The sequence below is a fragment of the Callorhinus ursinus genome, unplaced genomic scaffold (assembly GCF_003265705.2).
Source record: "Callorhinus ursinus isolate GAN/ISIS: 27379988/994484 unplaced genomic scaffold, GSC_fseal_2.0 scaffold20, whole genome shotgun sequence".
NCBI lineage: Eukaryota > Metazoa > Chordata > Mammalia > Carnivora > Otariidae > Callorhinus > Callorhinus ursinus.
The window spans coordinates 8,775,233-8,798,301 of record NW_027397082.1 but is presented as its reverse complement, the minus strand read 5'-3'; the positions used below and the strand labels follow the sequence as shown (position 1 = coordinate 8,798,301).

At 36.0% G+C, this 23,069-nt stretch overlaps 1 protein-coding gene across 7 annotated transcripts in view; it reads left to right on the top strand.

Annotated features, from left to right (window-relative positions):
* Positions 1 to 23,069, top strand: part of VTI1A (vesicle transport through interaction with t-SNAREs 1A) — a 364,802-nt gene that overhangs the window by 72,792 nt on the left and 268,941 nt on the right. For all 7 annotated transcript variants that reach the window (XR_012381659.1, XM_025881066.2, XM_025881071.2 and 4 more), the window contains exon 4: positions 13,034 to 13,111. Coding sequence is in view for 6 of the 7 variants with exons in the window: in XM_025881066.2 (XP_025736851.1) it covers positions 13,034 to 13,111 (78 nt within the window). In the remaining variant the exon portion in view is untranslated. The remainder of the gene's footprint in view (positions 1 to 13,033; positions 13,112 to 23,069) is intronic.

Sequence of the window (23,069 nt, the reverse complement as noted above, 5' to 3'; positions counted from 1 at the left end):
GTTCCCAAATGTCTTTGCCGGAGGCGGAATTGCCCCGCCCTTGGCGGGTCCGGGCTAAGTAATCTGTTCGGGTTTGCTCTCAGGAGCTTTTGTTCCCTGCAAGCTCTCCGTACAGCTTTGGAGGACAAGAGTGCAAATGGCGGCCTCCCAATCTCCGCCCGGAGGAGCCAAGAACTCAGGGCCCCTCCCCTCAGTGCGCCCCCAGAGAAGAGCAGTCACTCCCGTCTCCCCGGTCTCGGCCTGTGACCGAGTGTTTCTATCTCTGGCACCCGACCCCGTGTGGAGTCTCCAAACCCAGCAGATCCCTGCGGTGTGCTCCCGCGCCGCTCCTCCCGGGGGAGGAAGGGGAGTCTCCCCGGATCTGCCACCTGTTGGGTCCCTGCTGCAGGAGCAGTGGCCCGACTGGGCCGCGGATCACAGTTTATGGCAACCCCGAGCTGAGAGCCCGCACCTCGGCTCCGTCTCTGCAGCCGGCTTCCCCGCTCCGATCCCTGGGAGCTCTGGCGCACTCAGGCACCCCCGGTCTTTCTGTGACCCCAAGGGTCCTGAGACCACACTGTCCCACGAGGTTTCCACCCCCAGCTTAGCCACTGGAGCGACATCCCTCAGCAGAGCTGGCTTCTAAAAGTTCCGATTTTGTGCTCGGCTGCTTTATCCCTTGCCGGTAGTGGGTGATGGAGGCCCCCTCCCCGCCGTCTATCCTTCCGAATATCGCCTCGGATTCACTTCTCCGCACGTCCTACCTTCCAGAAAGTGGTTGCTTTTCTGTTCAGAGAGTTGTTGCTACTCTCTTCTTCGATCTCCTGTTGAGTTCGTAGGTGTTCAGAATGGTTTGATCCCTCTTCAGCTGAATTCCTGGGACCAGACGAAACCCAGGTCTCCTACTCCTCTGCCGCCATCTTGCTCCTCCTTGACCAAAGAAAACTCATATTTAAATGTAAATATTTGTGTTTGAATAGTCGTACAAATTAGATCTCTATTCAGTAAAATTACATGGTTTTTTACCTTCAAGTTTATGTATTTTCTATTTCAGCTTGATGTGGATTCACAGGGCTGAATTTTCACGTTTGCTTATTTCCCTCACAGTAGTTTATAATTCCACAACACTAAGATGGGATTTCACTGAAGGAGTAACTACAGAAGTCCAGAATGAAGATGCAGCTTATAGAAAAGGGAATGAGATTCAAATCAGACAAAAATAATAGGAGAGGGGGTTAAACTATTTTAAATACTGATGAACAAATTGAAATTATTTTCAAGTTGTGAAAATTTTATTACTGTATTTTTACTGATGTAATTTATCAATATCTTTACTGTCTGAGGTTAAAACCAACTTTGAATAGATGAACTCTGAATATTTTTCAAAATGGTCTGAGATATCAAAGTGGTATAACTATGGTGAAGTCGTTTCTCTAAAGTTTTCAGTGAATATGGAAGACACAGAGCCAGAATCAAGTTAGGCTCAGGGGAAATGATGGTCTTACTACTCAAATTGAATATTTTGTGGGCATAGGTACCACCTGTCTTCCTGGAAGGACCAGAGTTCAGGGACCAAAGTAAAAATGCAGCACAATGTTGCCTTCTTCACATAGCCACTGAATTTTGACCCAGAATTTTATTAGAAAGGCTCATTGTCCTCTGATAACATGTAATTCCTGTCAGTGTTTTTTTTTCCCCTTGTGTGCTTATGAGTATTAAGTAGACTGCGTACTTGCTTTATGTTAGACCACAGCCAGAAAAACTAGACAGAATTAGTTTCAAGACTGTTTTTCTTTCCGTAGCACCCACACGCAGGATGTACGATCTATAGTAATTCTTATTCATTTGAAATACAGCAATTTGTTCCTGTCAGGAGAGGATAGGTTTGTTGTTTTAAATTGCCGGTTTTGTTTTTGTTGGCGTGTTCCCCAATACAAATTGAATGGCTGACAAAAATCTATTTGTATGACAGTTCAATCTAGATAAGTGCCCTCTGTTGCCTAACGGTACAATTTGGGGTCTCAGAGATAAAAGCAAACTGAATGCCAGGCTTGTAGCAGAGCTTCTTCATGCAGATAACAGAAGTAATCCATATTCCTGAGCTACACAAATCAGACAAACAAAGAAGAAATATGCATGCACAGCATCTCGTTTGAAATGGTGGTCTTTTAGCTTCTACATAATAAAAAAATGGGAATATCTGACTTAGGAGAACAAAAAATAGCTTGTATGAGGTATGCCTATATTTGAAATTAAAGGGAAATGTGATATTGACTTACAAAGTTGGAGAGAGGTTTGTTGCTTAGCATTTTCCCATAGTATCCAGGTTTCCCCTGCTATCAGAAAGCAGAGTGTTCCTATGAAACCATTCATAAGCCAAAATGATGTAAAGCAAAGAAACAATGATAATTGTTATATGGAAAGATTTTTTAACATTCTCAGACCCAAAGAATAACCTCTTTTAAGTTTTTCTGATACCTTAGGACACAGCTTGCTAATAGATACACAAAATAAATGAGGATGAATACGGGTGCTCCCAGCCCCAGTTCAGAACCCTGATGCTGAGATGCTGCGTGCTGTTCCTGGGGAAGGAGCTGAGTGGGGCCACTTTTACTGCTCAGGGTGGGAACTGCCTCCCTAACAGCTCACTGAAAAACAAATGCTGAATGTTATTCACCTGTTTTTGTAAAAGCAAAAATCCCCTTCAGATTTCTTCCCATTAGCAAAAACAGGTACTGATGTAGGCCTTTAAAGTGGCCTAATGTGAATCTTCCAAAGGCAGGGTATTTCTGTATTGGCTTTTGTCAAATGTATTTGCTATCTATTTTTAACTATTTCTATTTTCCTATTCTGAAGTAAGTTATATTTTTAGACAGTGATTGTTTTGGAGCTTTGATATTCTGCAAGAGACAGGTTTGAAGGGATCTCCTTTACTTCGTAAGATGAGGAACTGAGAATTTGTACCTTTTGGCCTACCTCTGCCTTAAAACATGTCAGGCTTACCATACAGGTATCTCTCAAGTATAATTCATATATAAAAAGAGGGTTGAAATATGTGGTAACAACAGTTATAAGGAAAGAATTGGGACTAGTTCGTAAGGTAACAGACATCCTGCAAATATGGCTAAGAGGCCCAGTTGTAGATATTCTGAAAAATAATCCATAGTGATGGGTGATGTATTAGATTTGGGAATAATTTTTAGATTTTTATCTGGGGGGACTATGTGCATGGTAAAACCATACATCAAACTAGGGAAAACAGAAGGAGGAGCAGTAGAAGAGAAAGCAAACGCCCCACTGTGTCTGTGTTAAGTCTAAGATGCCTTCAAGTTTTCTAAGGCACCCAGTAGGAGTTAGATTTGCATATTAGAATATGCAAAAAACATGTCTTTGCCGACTTCTAGCTGGTAGAACAGTGGATAAAAATCAGATCCTTCAGACGCGTGCGAAGAGGTCTAGGATGAAGGCCTCGTCAAACTGAGAGAGAAGTTATAATGAAGGAGACTGAGAAGGAAAGACCAGAAGGAGGGGGGATTCCTAAGGAGGGCGGTGCTGTGACTGCTAAGGAGAAAGTGGGCAGCAGTGCCAGATGCTATCAAGAGGCCAAATGAGAAGAAGACTGAAAGGCCATTGGAGCCAAAGCTCGTATAATTTGAGCAACAAAATTAATGATGTAGTATTAGACTATAAGTACAAAATAAATACCTGTAAGTCCATACTGATATCAATAAATGATTGAAGAGTGATTGAGTAGACCTCTTTCCATACAGAAGAATGCCAAATGACTTATGAAGATACTCCTCCCCGAAAGCGATAGAGCTTACCTCCCCACTTCTTAAATGTGGGCCGCACATAGTAAGTAGAGTACAGAAGGGGGAGAGAGTAGCTTTTCAGTGGAGAAACATGACAAACACTGCCTCTGCCAGGTACCAAGGTCAACATCAACAGTGATAAGTCATGTTGATAGTCTGTACCTTGGATATGATCTGATGAAAATGGCTCTTTACCTCTTCGGTCTTCCTCCGAAAACATTACCACGGTCTAGTCAGGAGAAGAACATCAGACAGATCCCAGTTGAGGGACAGTCTACAAAACACCTGACCGGTGCTCTTCAAAACTTTCAAAATCATCAAAAATAAGGAAAGTCTGAGAAATTGTCACAGCCAAGAGGAGCCTGAGAACACATGACACGTAAATGTAACATGGAATCCTGGATTGTATCTGGAACAGAAAAAGAACATCAGGTATTAAAGAAACCTGGAAAAAGTATGTACTTTAGTTAATAATAATGTGTAATAATGGACTATTAATTCATTAACTGTGACAAATGTACAATACTAATGTAAGTTGTTAATAATAGGGGAAACCAAATGTGGGTTCTATGGGGACTCTACTGTCTTTGTAACTTTTTTTTATAAATCTTTAACTATTCTAAAACTTCAAAAGTTTACTTGGAAAACATCACCAATGACTTCGTCAGCTACTGAGATACTGGTGATCCTAGGGAGTCCTGTGGCATGGCAGGAAAGCATCAAGTTTGTTGTAAGTTGAGAAGTGGCTGGGGCATGAATAAGTGAGGTTAATGTTCGTGGAATACTTGTTCAAGAAGCTTGGCCAGGAAGGGAAGGATGAAGAGAGATTGGGCATTGGTTGGGCAGTATAGTACTGACTGAAATAACATTTTGAAATATATAAAGCTAGGTACACTTAGGAATGTTTATGTCCTTAAAGGAAAGACTCAGTAGAAAATGATAGACTGATTATTCAAAGAAACAACATTTAACTGATGAAGCAAAACCCCTGAGTACACAGGATTTTATTCTGTTCAATTGAAGGTGGAAAGTTTTAGAGGAAGCACATGTTGTTTATGAATCAGGTATGAATATTTATATTTATTATACATTATAGTTTGGGGTCACCTGGATGGGGAAGTAATCTTCAGAATGTTTTCATAGAGAATTTGGGCTCAAAGAACTTAGTTTTACTGCCTAACCATCATGGTTTTATGGGCTATCTTCATAAAGCATTAAAAGGCATCTCTGAATTATGAGAACTGTAACCTTACTATAACACAGCATATACTATAATAAAGAATCTGTCACAACATGTGCTCAAAAGCGAGTATTAGGGGAAAAATATTGTAAAAATTGTTTGCTCGTGAGATGGCTGGTTCCAGTCTAAAATTGTAGAGTAACTGTATAGGGAGTCACCAGATCCCATGGCCAAGAAGGCAGTTCTTACACACCTTAATAACCAGTGCAGCTTCTCTCCTGCCATGTGGGTAGATTATTGGTGCTTTATGGCGGAGCCTTTGAAAATTAATCTTGAAACATATCTAAGTTACACCCATAAGTGTGGTCGTGACTCATCCTCAGATCAGATGTTTTATTCTATGATTTAAAACATTCTGCCTTAAGCGTTCATTGCCCTTGAACTTGCAAATTTATTACTGTCAAGATTCCAGATGTTGACAACAATGTATAAGTTCTTTTTTGTTTGTTTATTTTGGAAGAAGGTGACAAGAAACAAAACCTATAGACTAATCAATTCATAGCAGATGATAAATTCCTAGAACCAAGTGAGTGGTGCAGCCAAACCTGCCTTGGGGGGAAGGAGCAGTGGGACGGCCCCAGTCTGCCATGGTGGTTCAGTAGAACGAAAGGTGGGGTGGTAAAGTAAATAGAGCACTGACATTGGGAAACAGATTCCATCCTTCTTCTGCCTCGTCTTTCCCAAGTGTGTGGCCGTGGGGAGATCCCTCACCTGGCTCAGAACTCTTCATCTCTAAATACGGAAGTCTGGCCTAGATGATGCCTCATGTCAATTCTGTTCTTTTTGAGATATCTTACTGTCAGTTACAGAATCATTGAGATCATTTGCTCTTGGATATCTAGATCGCGTGAAATTATGGCTATGGCTAGGTTTTCAATGAATGATTGCTTTTCCTTCCTAATGCTAAGCAGATTACGTAGGGATACCCACATACAACTTAATTATGTAATTTGTATACTGTATTTCAGTAGTTCTTTTAAAAATACAAATGAAGCATCTGCTATATAGCATTCATCTCTCAGAGTATCATATTTCCAGTGGAAATGCATAGGGTATGTATATGTTTTTATTACCAAACAAAACAGTAAACATTTTGACATTTTGATTATTTCAAATATAGTCTATGGAGTTATTTTATTTTATATTCAGAAAGATTTTAAAGAATTAAATTTCCTCGACTGAAAACTTACACTATTCCAGATGTTGACAACAACATCTGGGCATTCTATCATGAGCTGATTTTCTGAATGAAGTAACTTAATTATTGATTGACAAGCTAACATGATTTAAGACACAGCCACACTGTGTTCAATAGCAATGTGAAAGTCGTAAACTACAAGCATATGTAAGCAAGTGAGGCCATGGTGCTAACTAACTCACACGGCATTTTGAAACACCAATGCTAAACTCAAATTTTATGCTTAAGTTTAGAATTGCTGGAGGAGGAAATGAAGAAGTACAGTACATGATTTCTGGGCTCTCTGTTTTGCAAATCATTAAATGATGTAGCAGCAATGTGGTCAGAGTTCCTAGTATAAATAAAGGTCTATTCTAGCATTGTGAAGCACAAATAGACTTATTATTCTATATGGATTGCATATGGGTTTGTGTGAGCCTGTATGTGTATGTATACATATATAACCTCATTATATGCATATAAATAGTCACAGGTGATATTATAGGTAAATTTTTTAAAAATAAAAATGTGGTATAATCTAGCTCATTGTTTACAGCCAAAACATAAATATCCACTTCAAACATGTAAAATGTTTTGCAAATATAAGCAAAAGTAATAAATGAAAGTGATTATGGTAGAAAGACTTTTTTTTCAAAAAAAATTAAATATCTTTTCCTGGTATTACATACTAAGAACAATGGATTCTTTCAGTGTTCTCATGTTAACCTGCTTTTCCAACTGTTGGTAGCCTAGTAGCAAGGCATGCTAGTATTTTCTCTCTGGTGGCTTGCATATGGTCCACTGGCCATGAGTTTATGATAGATAGAAAGTGTGCTTTCCCTTTATGAATGCTACAATATTGGTGACATGTGGCATGTGCACTTTCCGGCGAATGAGCTTGACCTTTAACTCTAAACAGTCCCTTGAGCAGGAGCAAGCCATGTTTAGTGGAATGATTACTTAGAAGAAACAGATTGGAACCTACTTTCTCTGATAACATTAAAAAAATGCAGTAAATTTTTTCCCACTGAAAGTCATCCAAAAATGGTAACATCACAAAATAGGAAATTGGGCAAAACAATGTAGTAGACTTACTGAGTTAAATAATATGAACTTTTTAAGGTTGCTTTTGGTATATATTAGCACATCATTTTCTAGGGAAGATACACGAATTTATACTCTCAGGCATATATGTGTACAGGTTTTATTGCATCCTTCCCAATATTACCAACTAATATTTAGTTGAATGTCTTTTGCAAGGTTATGACATTCAAGGTATTATGATAGGTTTCCATTTGTTTATAATATTTAAATTCATGCAACAGCCCTGAGAAATAAATATTGTTGCTATTTTAGATATTGAAGAAAGTGATAGTCAGAAAACTTAATTTGACCAAGATCACATACTGAAATGTTATCTCTGTTCTTTTTGCTCAGTACCCTGTGCTTTTTCATCCTAACTACTTTCCAAGGATCTAACATTTACCTAACAGTATACTTTCCCTTTACCTAAATCATGTAGCATGGTAGGTTTTAATATTGTTTTTTTGCTAGAAATTAATGTGGCACAGAGAACAGTGTGATGAACAAAATTTCATAACTTCCTTTTTATTTTTTTTCCTCCAAAATATAAGTTTCCTCTCCTGGATTGATGAGCTTTTTAAAGTCCTGGGTCAGGGGTGGAGTGTGTATGAAAAGCTGAAATTGGTCATAGAGAAGTAGAAGTGAGGTTAAAAATGAAATGCTTTGTGCCAAAGATAGATACATTTTAGAAAATGCCATCTGGGCATTCCAGAAGTATGATATTATTTAATTCAAACCAGCTAGAATTCGGTAAGGAATGAATGCCAGCGATTATATGACTAGCTAATAAATATAATTTCATGGTATTCTATAAGATATCCCTAAGTGTTAATTGTAACAGGAGCAGTTAAATTCTTTAGACCAGTTAAATTCTTTGGCTATGAAAGCATAACAGTTTCTAATCACCTGGTAACTTTGGGCATTATTAAATATATGGAGATTGAAAGACATGGTAGAAGCAATGGAAAAGTCTGGCCAGACTGGGTAATTTGTTTTAGACCTATGGAGAAATCTATTAACCATTTCTTCTATAGACCAATTTGATTAGGGAGTAAGACAAGCTGTTCTTTCATTACTTACCAAAACCATACTGCACTTTGTATCAATTATTTGGCTGTCTGCAGCACATAGATTAGAATAAAGGGCTTTCTTAGTGTTTGTGAATGTTGCGGATTGCTGATTAGTAATTAAAGTACTGAATGAAGAAAATTAGGCCAAAATTGAATGGGAATGAGAAAGTCTTAATTCTGTGATACAGATGTTAGAAACAGATTGTCTTGAGCAACCCATTCAACACAGTGACATTCTACATAGCCATGGAGTGTTTGCCTCCCATGTAAAGCTCAAGTCAAATGCCTTAGAGATGGTTTCCTCTCCCCTGCCTTGTGATGTAGCTGTATGGGTATTAATTTAGTGAAATATCCTGTCTGCCAGGTGTGGGAACTAGCTGATTTTATTGTAATACCAGATCATTACTTAATTCATATGCAACAGAGTGCAGCACATGGAAAGCATTATAAATCTATTTACAATGTGGCTGGTCTGATGATAACATTGTATTAAATTCCCAGGTGAGGCAATTTAAGCAATTGCTTTGCCATGTGCACGCTGTGGAAATTAAATTCTCATATATGCTTTAGTAATAAACCAACTGCATTGTTATGCTTATGCGAGTGGTGGGTTGTAGAATCCTCATTTTGGCTATGTGTACCCTCTTTCACATGTAGAATCATATAGAAGGCTGCACCACAGATCACAGTTCTTAATTAGTTTCAGCTAAGTTGATTCATCTTGTTTGTAGTCTAGCAGTGCCTATCCAGAAACCTTTTCAGTTCAGTTGGGAAATATTAAGGCTTGGGTCAAGTAGACAGATTGTTTCAAGCCAAATTTCCAGACAGAACTGGGCAAGTGTATCTGATTGAACTTGGCTTTAAGAAAATCAGCCAATCGGTATTGAAAAATCAGCCAATCAGTATCCGTATACCAAGTGAAAACTGCTTGGAATCTGAAATCCTCACTTTCATAATGAAGGACTCACTTTTGTCGTCAGTTTAAAATAGGCATCGGAACTTTGTGTGTCTCACTTTTTAGGGATAACAGTCAATTGTTAATTTGCCATATTCTTTCTATAATTCATATATGGTCTGTAGATTTTTCTGCCCAATTGTGTCTAGTCCACTTAAGTTTAGTATAAGTTAGAAGGAATAAGCTTTACACAAACCCACAACTAAAGATGAGAAATGCTCTTGTATTTAACTCTGTGTGTGTGTGTGTGTGTGGCAAATATTGTCAGTCGAAGCTTTCCACCCTTATGGTACAGACCTGAAATTGCAATAGATTACAAACTGCATAGACTTTCTGTCTTTTCCAGAAGCCACATATAAAGCACCAGTAGACAGTGGTAACTGACAACTAAGACTAAAAATGTTGACAATTTCTTGATTTGCCTGGTTAGCTTATGTATAGAAGTCATTAACTATTTATAAAATGCATTATGAATTGGGTTCCTTCAAACTGTAGCTGAGTGTGTGACATTTCCAGCTCAAATTCTCATGCTTGCATTTGGCTAAAGTACAGATTTTATACAGTTGATGATAAAGTAAAGATATTTTAGTTAGTTTATCAAGATACAGTTGATGTTTCAGCTTCATTAACTTTGAGTCATCTGAATTAAAATAACATAGTACTTAGTAATGGAGAGTGAGGTTATTAAAAATTCCACAAAAGGTAAAATTATTTATTGATGTTTTAGAGGGAAATTATCAATAAAATAAGCAGTTTGTCATTCAGAGGAATTTGCCTTTTTTGGAATTCAGTCAGTTTAGTGATGATCCTGCAGGCTAAATTATAGCTGATTACAATCAGCTTACTTAAAATTTCAAACCACAAAAAAATTAGGAGAAAATACCAATGTCAGGCATTTAAATATAACAATAAAACAAAGTCTTGATTTTTTAAAAAAAAAAATGTAAAATGATACTCCAGTGTAAAGAGCTCGATTTTCTGCATCAGTTGCATCATTTTCAAGAACTATTTCTGATATTTGAAATGAGCTTTTTAAAAATTCTTTTAAGAGAAGTTAGTTTAATCAGAGAACATTTTATAAACTCAGCATATCATTTGCTTAATTACATCCAGAAAGCCATCCAAATGACCAAATTTTACCATCCCAATAGTAAAGACTGACATTTATAGGGACCACCCTTCAACTGTGGATAAATCCTTAGTTCTCCTCTGTTGCTGAACATGTACACTCTTAATTGCTGGTTTTCAAAAGCAATGGATTCTCACCAAAACAAGAGTAGATATTTAGGGATACATGTTTATAATTTTCTTCTTCTTTTGAAGTTTAGTAAATCAAAATAAGAATATAATGTAATTGAACAATCTATGCCAATTTGTTGGTATTTTGGTGAAAGGGGGGAAAACAAAAACAATCTCCATATGATATTCTTGCATACTGTGGAATGTTTTAGTCCCCCATAGTGATGAAATGAATAATTAAAAAGGCAGCTCTGATACCACAGCCTGTTTAAAGGTTCTCATTTCCTTTAATGCTGTAAAATACTTTTGCTTAGCTAGTTTGAAACTACTGTAGTGGGGATCTCCAAATGGGCAAAAGAAAGGTTTGGCTTGATCTAAATATGGTTGTAAGGCCATGAGGTATACTGACCTCGCAGTTTAGCATTTTTCAATACAATTCTGTATGAAGTCTATAGAAATAATTAATAGTAGCTTCAGTAAATACAATAAGAGAAGCAGGCTTAATATATGCTGTTTGTTGTGGTAAGAAGTCTGGCATGTTCACAACTGAATGAGTTGGTTCGCTCCTGAATTGTTAAGACATCTGATATAGATGTCATTACTGACCTCAGGCTAATGACTTAACTTTGCTACTTTGTCCTCTGCAGCATTGTTGGTTTTATTTATCTATTTACAGTCTTACTGCTTTTGCTAAGGTACAAGAGATACATTTGCAGCAGAGAAGGGGGCTTAGGGTAGAGACTCAGGGCAGAGAAGGGATGCTATCATCTCCTTTCTACTGAAACATTTTGCAGTTTTTGCATCTTTTTCCTGAGTGTATTCAGAGGGTAATAAAATGCGGAGGAAATTTTGTGTGGTAGAATGAGTACAGGTTCTAGTTTCAGTTTAACCAAAGTGATCTTTAGAATTCCATGAGAATGATTTGTTCTTTGAAAAAAAAATAAAGGGATGTCTAGATTTGTTTATTTTTATTTACACTCTAGTCAGCCTTTTTCAACTAGGTTCTGCAGGAGAGTTAAGCCCTAGTGCCCTTAGGCTTTTAGTCTATGTAATGAACTAAACTCTCTTATGTACCATCCTAGATAGATTGAGAAAATAGTCACTAAAATAGTTTTCCATTTTGTGGTTCAGATAAGGAACCCCAATTGAGAAAGGCTGCAACTTTAAAATGATTCAAAATCTACTGGGTTTTCTTGTTAGAAGTCCTTTTAAATTCTAGTATGATTTCACATTTAAGATATTATGACCTCTGTGTTGCAAAGCAGTGTAACTTACTAGTATATAAAAATCTAATTAAAAATCTTGTTGACTTCTGCTCAAGGATTATGAATAGTCTTCTTTAAACTACAATAATTTTTCAGATCATAGTTGAACAAGTATGAAATGTTAAAGCCTAAACTGTATCCTGCAAGTGAGACAAGATTACTATTTCCCAGCTGCCATTTTTAAAGGGACTCTTTGCTTAGTTCAGAAGCAGAAAAAGGCAGCAAAGTCACCTGTAAATCTGCATTTGGATCTGAGAGGGTGATGCTGAAGGAGGATCTGAGGATGGCACTCTTAACTTCACAACTTAACTTTTAGAGCCTTTTAGCTTTTCCAGATGTGTATACATTTAGATAATTCATGAATTGCTTATAGACACATATCCCCGACTTGACAGGTCAAGGTCGATTTCTTATAAAACAAAATTTCGCTGAGTGAAATGTTGACTCATGGCCCACTTGTCTTTATTTACTGGGATTGAGAATGCTTGACTCAGCCCACTTGCCTTTATTTATTGGGATTGGGAAATTTAATTTGTTTTCACACACACACACACACACACACACACACACACACACACACACACACATTACTTTTCTTAGGCCATTATTTGAGGAGGGCTTGGGGACATTTAAGTTATTGTTTGGAAACGGGATGGACTTTTAAATTCCATCTCTTTCTGGCTAGTAACATCACAACAATGCAGGAAATACAGATGAACTATTTTCCAGGCATTCCAGTGTACAGTTGGAGTCATAATATTATCCTAGAATTAGCGATTTTAAAAGACCTATATTCTAAAGTTCATTTCCTGCCACAATTTTAAAGACCCCCATATACACTTGTCTTAATTACAGTCTGGTGATTTTTGCCAGTAGACAGCTTATATAGCTTTATTTCCTCTAGTTTAGTGGTCTTATTTGAATGGACTATATATGGAATAACATACCAGTTCTGATCCACTTGTGAATATTAATGGAGTACTTACACAATGCAGAGTTTTCTTTCATTACTGGCATTTGAAAAACTTCTAATTTACATTAAACTTCTCAAGTTCAAGAACTTTACACAACTTTGCTTTGCAGATCTTAGCAAATAGGTTTCCATTAGGGGGCTCTCGAGGTTTGAGATGATCAGCCTTGATACCAATAATGCTCCGAAGCTTTTACTTTCTAACGTTCATCTCGCTCTCTCCCTTTTTGTTTTGTTTTATAGAAAAGGTCACGGATCGCCTACAGTGACGAAGTACGGAATGAGCTCCTAGGGGATGATGGGAATTCCTCAGAGAACCAGGTAGAATGCTAATCAGGAAGGCCCGGTGGGTGGCTGGAGGGTGAAGGAGGTCACTGGCACACTGGGCTCTCAAGCTGCTCCTTAACAGTATTAGCAGCAACTCATGTGGAAACGATACTGTTTAATGCAAAGCTGGAGTCTTAATCAACTTCAAAATGTTTCTTGGAGATCTTACATTTAACCCTTTACCTTGTGATCACTGTCTGCTATCTTTTAAAAAATCTTTTCTTCTCTTTTCTTTATTATTTAGTACTTAAGGAATAACTTGAAACACACTGTTTGCAGACAAAGCCAAGGTCTTCACCTCAAACACATGTAAAAGGAATAAAAAAGTACATAATGCAGCTTTGATAATAATGCAGTATAATTAAATCAACACTTGCAGCAAAACAAATGAAAGTAAGCTTTCAAAATTCAACAGGGCAGCTCAGTCTCCCATTGTGGAGCTTCTTAAAATACATTCACCAAAATGCAAATTGTGAGCACCAGTGTGGAACTTAGATACTCATATAGAGGTCCTGCTTCTGTCAAATAATAATAATAATAATAGGAAAATTCTTTCTACAGTTTAAGATCTGCATAGGCAAAAAATAAGATAGTTTCTTCTTAAAAGGGCCTTACAACTTGGCTGTCAGTTCTCATTGGATCACATAGCAGTGCATGAGTCTAATTAATGTCCCACTTCTTTCTTTGAATTAATACTGGAGACTTCATTAATTCTTGTAGATAATGTATATGACTTAAAAAAATGTTTTAAGAACCTCAGTCTAGAGATGACTTTTAAAATGTCTCAAATAACCCTAGTGACTTACTCTCTTTGACACTTTTAGAGAAAATAAATGATGGGAACTTCAGAAGCAAGACCTGAATGTGTTTATTAATATTCCTTTGGCAAGTATTGTAAAGGTCTCTACTCTGCCTAAATAAAAATGAACATAAATCATTCATTGAGTAAACCACAATTTTAATAAGATAGTAAAACATAATATATTGATACACATTATAAAACTTGCATAATTATATTTACCATTTCAAACAGATTATATTACAGATCTACATATGCTGAAACTATATTACTATCTACTGTAAAGTTAATATTGTAAATGGGATGTTGCTTATGTGATTAAGGCCCCCATCCATCCACCCAAAAAAAGGAGGGGGAGAAGAATCACTGAGCTGATCATATTTGTTTTTGGAAAGATCTCACCTCATCCACTATTTGGATGTTATCAGCTTGAGTTTAGATTTGTAAACACGTTAAGATTTGACTTGGGATTTCAGCTTCCCTGATTGAAATGTGAGAACGGCTAAGGGAAAAAAAAATAAGGAGCACATCAAACATAAAAGGGTGTTGGGATAAAGGGTTTTACTCATAATAGATTAAATAACTTGAGGATGAGAGAAAAAATATTTTCTTCCTATTTTAAGTGAGATTTAGATTGTTCATATCTCTTGAATGAATCATAATTTTATTTCATATCTTTACTGCAAAAAAAAAGCATTCTCTTTTTTGCAAAAAGTGAATGCATAGTTCCCATGTCAATTCTCTAGAAAGCTATAGATCTTTCCTTCATTTGAAACTACTGCTTAATATAGAGGAAATAGAAAGGAAGGGGTGTTCCTGTCTAACTCAGACTCCTTTATTCTAATAGATGTTGTAGTACTCTGACAGGGATCCCTTTTTTTTTTTTTTAAAGCATGTTCACTTCTCTTAATGGACATTTTATATGCCTAAAACATTTGCCTCACGTACATATAAGTATGATTTTTTTTTAATGCTTAAAGAAAAATATTCCACAAAAATAGAGTTCGTATTTTCTGAATTTTTCAAATTATATTCCTGTCACTTTAAAGTGATTACGCAGAGATTTCCAATGGACTTGTATAAATCAAACTTACAAATTCTGAATGTGCTTGGAGAACCTGAAGTTTAGTTGTAAGGAGCTATCACTTTGATAAATAGAATATGATAAATTATAGTCATGAGACAGTGTAACTGTTAGATTATTAGTTATGTGAATTTTTCAGTCCAAAATTCGAATTAGGTTTGAAAGTTCAAAAAGACTACACTTAACTTCTTGGATATTTTGTTGCTAACTATGACAAAATTTCTATTCCATAATGAAATGATTAAATTTTGTTTTGGGGCTTTTTATCATAATTTAGGGATTTAAATCCCTCAAACTAAAACACATCCCTTAGTCAGGCATGGTCACTTGAGAATAACTCTTTATTCTGCATCAGTATTCATTCAGACTATGGAATCAAAACAGAATCCCTTTCTTTAAAGGAAGAAAAGATTTTAAGTTGGCTCTTTATATTAATTTTTATAGCTCAGGGGCTGAGAAGATAGTTTTTTTTTTTTTTCTGGGTAGGATTATCTATAATTTGTGTAAGAAAATATTTCCTGCCCACAACTAAGATTATCTTCAAGTTAATTGTTGATAAATTGACTTTCAGAACTTTGTAGCCATGTAATATTTAAGATAAACTTTTAATATACAGAGAGAACTTGGAGATAAATAAAATGAGACAAAAATATATGTTTCATTGACATTGGGATGTATCTCAATTTTTAAAAATTATAGATCAGAAAAAGGAAAATAATAAAGAATTATAGCATTGGTTGCAAATAGGTAAAATTAACTACTGACTAGTTATTTTCAATACAACATACACATCCTCCCTATAGTGGCTTCTTTGTAGAGATTTAGACAAATGTGAATGCCATAGCTATTATTTCTCATTCTGGCCATATATGCATTTTTTTAGGCATCTAAAACCTGTTAGACACATAATCTGTCAATTAACTATAAAGTATATTAATTTACTCTTATATAAACATTTCTGACATGATTAGAAATGTCAAGATTTCAGCAATTAAGAATTTTTCAAGTGCATCATTAATGTCCCTCATACAGTACACAGTTTCATTTAATTCCCAATTAACTGCTTTGTATAAATTTATTTCTGATTCATATCCATTTCATGCTGTCAAATATGGCTCATCCCTCATTTACAAAGAAGGGACAAAATTACCTACTTTGCACATTCGAGTATTGTTGGGTCATCAGCTTTCCAAGAACTATTGTCTTAGGCATTATCATTCTATTATTTTAAAATACCACATTTTCCATTCCATATGGCAAGATTTTAATTCTTTGAGAGTGGAGTTTTTGAAATGTAGTAGTCCTGTATTTAGAGTGGAAACTTTAGTAATTGTTACCTTGATTTAGTTTCATGAAAACCATTCTCAGGAAAGGAAAAAAAATCTTACATAAGTAAGTCCCCTAATCCCCTTCATAGTGGAATATGATGATGGGGCACATAAAATGTTCCAGACTCTACTTTTGAACCCTAATGGTCTCTCAATTTCCGTATGCAAAATTATATTGATTGGTGAATAAATGTGAGTAAACAAAATTTTAGTAAATCCTAAATAGAAGGTTCAAATATATGTCTAAGGAGTAGAATATTCCTAAACGTGCCAAAATTTTTGTGGTAAAGCAATATTTAGCAGATATGGTTGCTTAATTTTTTAACGCGAGGTTCTCTTAAGTTCCGATTTGGGCTTGCTGTGCATAAAGTGTGTCAAACTTCAGCTACAGACCAGGGGGTGAAGTCGGTCAATTTAATTCCCCAAGATCTAAAGGTCGGTATCATTTCATATAGCCCTGGCAGAGCAGATCATTACCAGGCACAAATCTGTTCGTTACGTGCTGAGGGTTTATAGCGAAATAAATAGACTGTCATCATAAGTTCAGAAAATTGTGTGTTCGACCCACGATAATGTGTAAAGGGCGTTTAATAGAGTTCAGCATTTATTCGTTATCTGTATGCGGACAGAGACGGCAGTGGCGTTATCAGCTTTAAAAAAAAAAATCGGTAGTTCTGGGGGTCACATGACACACCTCACACACTCACACACACAGGCGCGCGCACATGAACCCTCACATGCGCTGCAGTGCGGTTTTGATTTTAGCCACAGCAGAAGGCTTAACCACAAGAGATTCCACTGGTTCAAACCAGCGTAAACCAGATTTTTTCAGCCCACAAAGGAACAGATTACCGCTTGTATCAAATTCTGCATTGGGGGAAAAAAAATCTTTGTTTCAAAAAAGATGTTGATTATCATAACTCAACATGGTGGCATGGCACATTTTCAAGTCGCCAATGATGGAGCTAGTAACTCAATAAAATACGAAATCACTACTTTCAGTCTAGTCTAAGCATTGTTAATTTTCAAAAATAGACCATCTTTTGTTTACTTGAATGAAAACTCCCAGACTAACCAAAAAAAAAAAAAAAAAAAGATAAAGATTAAAACCCCTCCCATTACCTAGCTTAGCTACAAATCCGGTGTAGAGCTTGAATGCAGCCATGCAGCACAAACAAGATAGAACGTTTTTTGTTTGGAACCTATTGAAAAAACAAATGGGTAGCATTTTTAAACACTCATTGATTATGGCAGGGTGGCATGCCCCAAATGGTCTCAATTGCAGAGGAGTAGTTTTAAACTTTGGCCCTTTAAGTATCATAGTCAACTGAAGAATGGTGCCCCCAGAAAGAAAAAAATAGCTCTGCGATCAATTCCCAGATCGTCTCTTCCTGAGAATTAATGTTTGCCTTTTTCTCCCATAATGTTCAGATAGCAAAGAGAAAGATTCCTATATATGATAAGACAGGTATTTTAGTTTAAAATTTTACTTCTTCTTGAGAAGAATGGTAACCTTCCACATGAAACAGGATGTTTGACTCATAGGCACTGGATGGTTGTTGAGAGAGTATTAATTAAAAATAATTACAACTTCTTGTATATTTTGAAAAGACTATATTAAAAGTTTCATTTTCACTAAGTGCATTGTGAGACATTATGGAATAGATTCTGTACCCTTTCTATAAAAGATTCCTAACAATTTTGAAATCTCATTCTTTTGTACTTGAAATACTTTGCATATAACAAATAAAATGACAGAATAAGCTAGAATACATACTGCCTTCCTTGTGGAGACAAAAACAGCATTAAGCATTGAGAAAGCCGGACTATAGTAAACATGATACTTTTAGAGAGTGAGCAATTCGTGGCACGTTTCTCCCAAAGCAATAGTTTAATTTATTGGCCTGTATATGTCAAGTGTTATAACAGATGTTACAGATAATTTGGATGTTTAAAAATTATCAGTTGTAGACCTGAATTGCTGAGGATGCAAATTTCAGCCCTAGAATGTGGTTTATAGTCTTTCACAACATAGGTTTCAGTTTCTATTCATTGCAGAAACTATGGCAGTCATCTCAACTACACAATGATATTTGATTTAGAATACTGTGAAACATACACACCCCCAGCTGGTGTGCATGCGCGCGCACACACACACAGAGACACACACAAAGAATGAGCCAGATATATGGTTATATCCATTTTCTAGTTTCTAAAGAGTTAAATAACTTGTTTTATCTGTTACATTTAAGGTAAATAAAAAATGTTCTACAGAGGAGAATTAAAACATTATCAAAGGGAATTTACTAACAAGTAAAGGGTAGTTTTTTGGTTTGACTTCAGTGAGAACAGACTACAGTACAAATGAAATAAGAGCTCATAGCTCATGGCTTTGAGATGGCCCAATTTACAAGATGAAGAAAATTGAAAAATGAAGAAACTTCAAAAATTAAAAAAAAAACAACGACCATGTGATTGCAGTAGCCTCTTACGCAAAACAAATCCTAGAAATTAACTCTGATATACACAGTATTTCTAAGGATAGTGAAATATTTTGAGACTATGTCCTAAATATTATCTTTCCTGGCATGCCTTATTTCCAATTAAAATAATGTTACCTCCAAATACGATCCTATTCCTAGAGGGGGCCCATGTATGATATTAACTAACATAATTATTTGTTTTAAAAATTTATTGGGACAAAAGCATGAACTATTAATCATTTTCATTTGTAGGTAAAATCTGAAATCAGTTGTCAAGATTCAAAATAGAGAAACATCCTGAAAACTTGTATATACAAAACCTCTTCAGTGGTACATTCTTAGAAGAGAGGAACAGTAAACTTGTTTTCTTTCTTTATAATATAGACTTCTATGAAGCCGTTCCCCTTTATTTCATGATGGTGTCTTAGATGTACTTTAAAAGAGAATTTCACACTATTCTCTTTGTTTAATGTGACAGTGTGAGAAAGTGATCTTTATTCGTTCAAAAAACTCTGCATGTAGTCTATGTTTAGGTTCTTTTAATGTGTTTGTCTGTGATTTTTAAATGCTAAACATGTAAACAGATAAATTGTCAATGTTAATTCTGTATCCTGTCACACAACTGATCTTTCTTTCCTGCCATTTCTTTCCTTTTTATCTTTTTTTTGTGTGTGCATTCATGTTGCAGTTGATAAAATTACGTGAAGAGGTGAGTACTTCCTAGCTTGCCTTTTTTTTTTAAAATTCTGCTTTTTCCTATAAAATTGAGTTTCTAAATCTGAAGTAAGATCTTTGGGTTCATTTTTTTCCAGGAAAATTTACACATAGCAAAAGTATTCATTATATGGCTGGAAATGTTCTCTGCTGACTATCTTTTAAAAAAACAAGTAAGCCCTAATCATGCTTATCACAGTGATCATTGTTGGTTGGCATCCGGCGAAAATTCATATTTTAAAGGCCAAAAAAGGGAAGAAAAATAAAGGGATGTCTTAAAACTTTATCCAAGTGTTATGTAGACTAACTTCAGATTTGTTTTATTTGTATTGGTTTTTCAAAGAAGTCAATATGATTAAAAATGTTTTTTTTCCTGACATTCCAGTTTACTGAAAATTCTTTTAAAATAGACTCTTTTCCCTCACCCAAAATTCTTAGGTTCAACACAAGATACCATGAATCTATTTTCCTTTTAGGGAAACACACATATGTTATAAATGCTCTACTAGTCTGTGTACACAGATACTTAAGAATAGCCAAAGTTCTCCTCATTGTTAAACACTTTCCCTTTTGTAGGAAATAGCACCCAAGTGAGTTCTCATTTTTCTGAGTTACTGGCCTGTTTTATAATGCAGCTCCGGACTTTTTAGTGGCCCAGCAAATATTTACAGCAATGTTTATCGTTTCCTCCCTGTATCAGTGAGGGATGCTGAATGATTCTGGTCTTGGTTTTTGTTTGTTTTGTTTTGTTTTGTTTAATTAAGCCAAACCTAACAAATATGTTTTGGTACTCTTTTTCAGAGATAAAACAGTTATATTTTTTACTTAGTGAAGTTGAGTTTTGTTACTTTTATATTAGGGCATAAAATAATGGCCCAAGTTGCAATTTGAAAGCTGTCTAATTGCTTATAAAGAGTACCGTGAATTATGTTTGAGTTTAGATTGACTGCATTGATTTAGATTTTCCTAGAATTTTTTTTATTGGTATGTCATCATTCTATAGCTGACATGAATGCTAAATGAGAGGCTTGTAGACATGGTTTTCACCAACTCTTTTGACTTAAGATGCTCTAGTGATGTCCTCTCTTAGTAAAACTAATAATGATTTATAAAATAAAGGGTGAAAATATATAAAACCCTTACCTTCTAACCTTGTTTTTTTTTTTTTGTGGAAGCAGATGTATATACTAAATGAATATAATCAATTGCAGTTTTGATGTATGAGATTATTCCTGAGGTGGGTGATACTCAACATTATTTTGCTGCAAGACCGAGTATCTGCTTATACGTATTTGCATATGCTCATGCTTAGGTGAAGAATCTGAATTTTCAAATCTTAATGGAACTAACAATAGACTCTAAAACCTCTATGTGAAGAAACTACACAAAGCTTTTCTGAATTTAGTGAATATAATTAATAAAATATTAGGCTTATTACAATCAGCATTTTTGACAGATTAATTTTGTTAAGCTGAATTGTGTGGACTTAGAAATCTTAATTCTGAGAGCTGAAAACATCACGTCTGCATTTCTTTTAAAATATGTTTTATCATCATTTTTGGCTTAATTCTTTTGTTGTGCCTATAGCAACAGTTTCATCAATAATGGCTCTGAACTGCATGTTTCCAAAACTATAACCTGGAATGGAATTGTACTTGGAAGAATTAGATCATTCAACTAATAGAATAATATGCCCTGGAATATTCTTTCAACAGTCTTTGATATGGATATAGCATTGATATTTGTAAAATAGATTATGATGATGACAGTGCCTTGGTATATGGTTTGCTCAGAAGAGATTGTTTCTCAGCCAGGATTCTAATAGTAATCAAACAGTGAGTGTACCCCAGATTTCTTCCTTATACCTCTCCTAAGAACACAAGCACTCATCTGCTTCAAAATAGGACGTTTGGTTGCATTTGGATACAAAGTATGCCCCATCCCTTCCTTGGGATGTTCTCTCTCCGCTCAGGTCTGGGAACCGGGCATGCTTGGAGGCAGGCTGGTGTGTACAGGGAGCTGAACTGGTTGGTGTTGGCTGTGCTGAGCCCTGTGATTCAGATTCCGTCTGAATCCTGCATCTCTAGCTCTCCACATTGCACAGCTCCTCACGCAAGTTGAGCTCTGTCTGAAGCTCCTGCACAGCTTCACTTACCTGCTTTGAAAGGGCTGAGGAGAGGGTGAGAGAATGAGTTTGGGATGGAGTGTGGGGGCAAGTTGAAAGCATCAGCTGCTACTGTAGTGTATTTCCTTTCATTTTCAGAGACCAGGGCAATGCACAACTAAGGGAACAATGTAAATAGCACAGCTGTTACAAGAACTTGATTTTAGCTTGACTTAAGTGAAGAGCTTCCAAAATACAAAGTGAGGTCCTGCTGGAAAGCTGCTGGTAAACTGGTAGTCCTCTTGTGTGCAGATTTACTCTGATAAAATTGAACTGTCCTGAAGAAGAGTTACTTCCATTATTTAGGAATATGCATTTTTTTGTAAAGTTCTTTTAGAAATTTTGCTCCCCATTAGAGCCATACACTTAATAATCTGTTTTGGCTGTCTTTTGTGGAATTCCAAGAATCATTCTGGATTTAAAATCTTTGTTTCGTACGTTATCTATTATCATATAATTAGACTGTCCATTTCCAGTATTGATCTTTGATTTTTTTTAATCTGTATTAGCTTAGTGTTTTCTTTTAATTTAGGGATTTCATCCAATATGAAAATGAACCAAAAATTTTTGTTCTGTTATTCTGAATTAAAATTCAGATTTACTCTTGATTTCACATATCAAATATCTTTTTAGAGAATTACCAGTTTGAAATTAAGTCCTTTGTTAAGGTAGAAAACAATATTCAGAGAAGAGAAGAATAATCCCTACTCCCAAAACCTGCATGTAGGGAAAATTAGGAGGAAGAAAACTATTTTTGATAAGCTGAGTAAAGTGTTTCATTTTATTTAAAAATAGTCATATATACCAAACACAGAGAACTCCACTTGCTTTTCTTTTTCTCAATTACAGCCTTCAGTGACTTAGCGTTTTCATGATATAAGCATTCCTTCCTTCCTCCCTTTTATTTATTTAGGTTTTTTATTTATTTATTTTTTTGCAGAGGGAGGGGCAGCTTTTCTCTTAATTTCTCCACTGTGTATTAGACAACTCTATTAATTATTATAGACTGTTGTTGCAGCTTTCCTGACCTTCACATCAGGTCCTATCTCTCTGTTCTAAATGCATTGTTTTAATGATTCTTCCCCCCAACCCCCAACCCCCCCGGCCCTTCCCCCCAAAAAAAATTTTCAAGGAAAGCTTTGATGTGGCTTTAGCTGCCTCCAACGTCTGGCCGCATCTCAGATGTGTCACCTATGCCGGGAGGGAATAAGGAAATCACGTTTTGAATGGTAATGATAACATACTAATCACTTCCTTTCTTTGAAGATGGAAGCGAGATATTCTGTCAGCATCCCTGGCTGCTAGAGCTTGGAGGCGCTGGTCTAGGTGTATTAGCTTAAGTGTGCATGTCAATACCGCTTGCATCTCCACGGTCCGTGG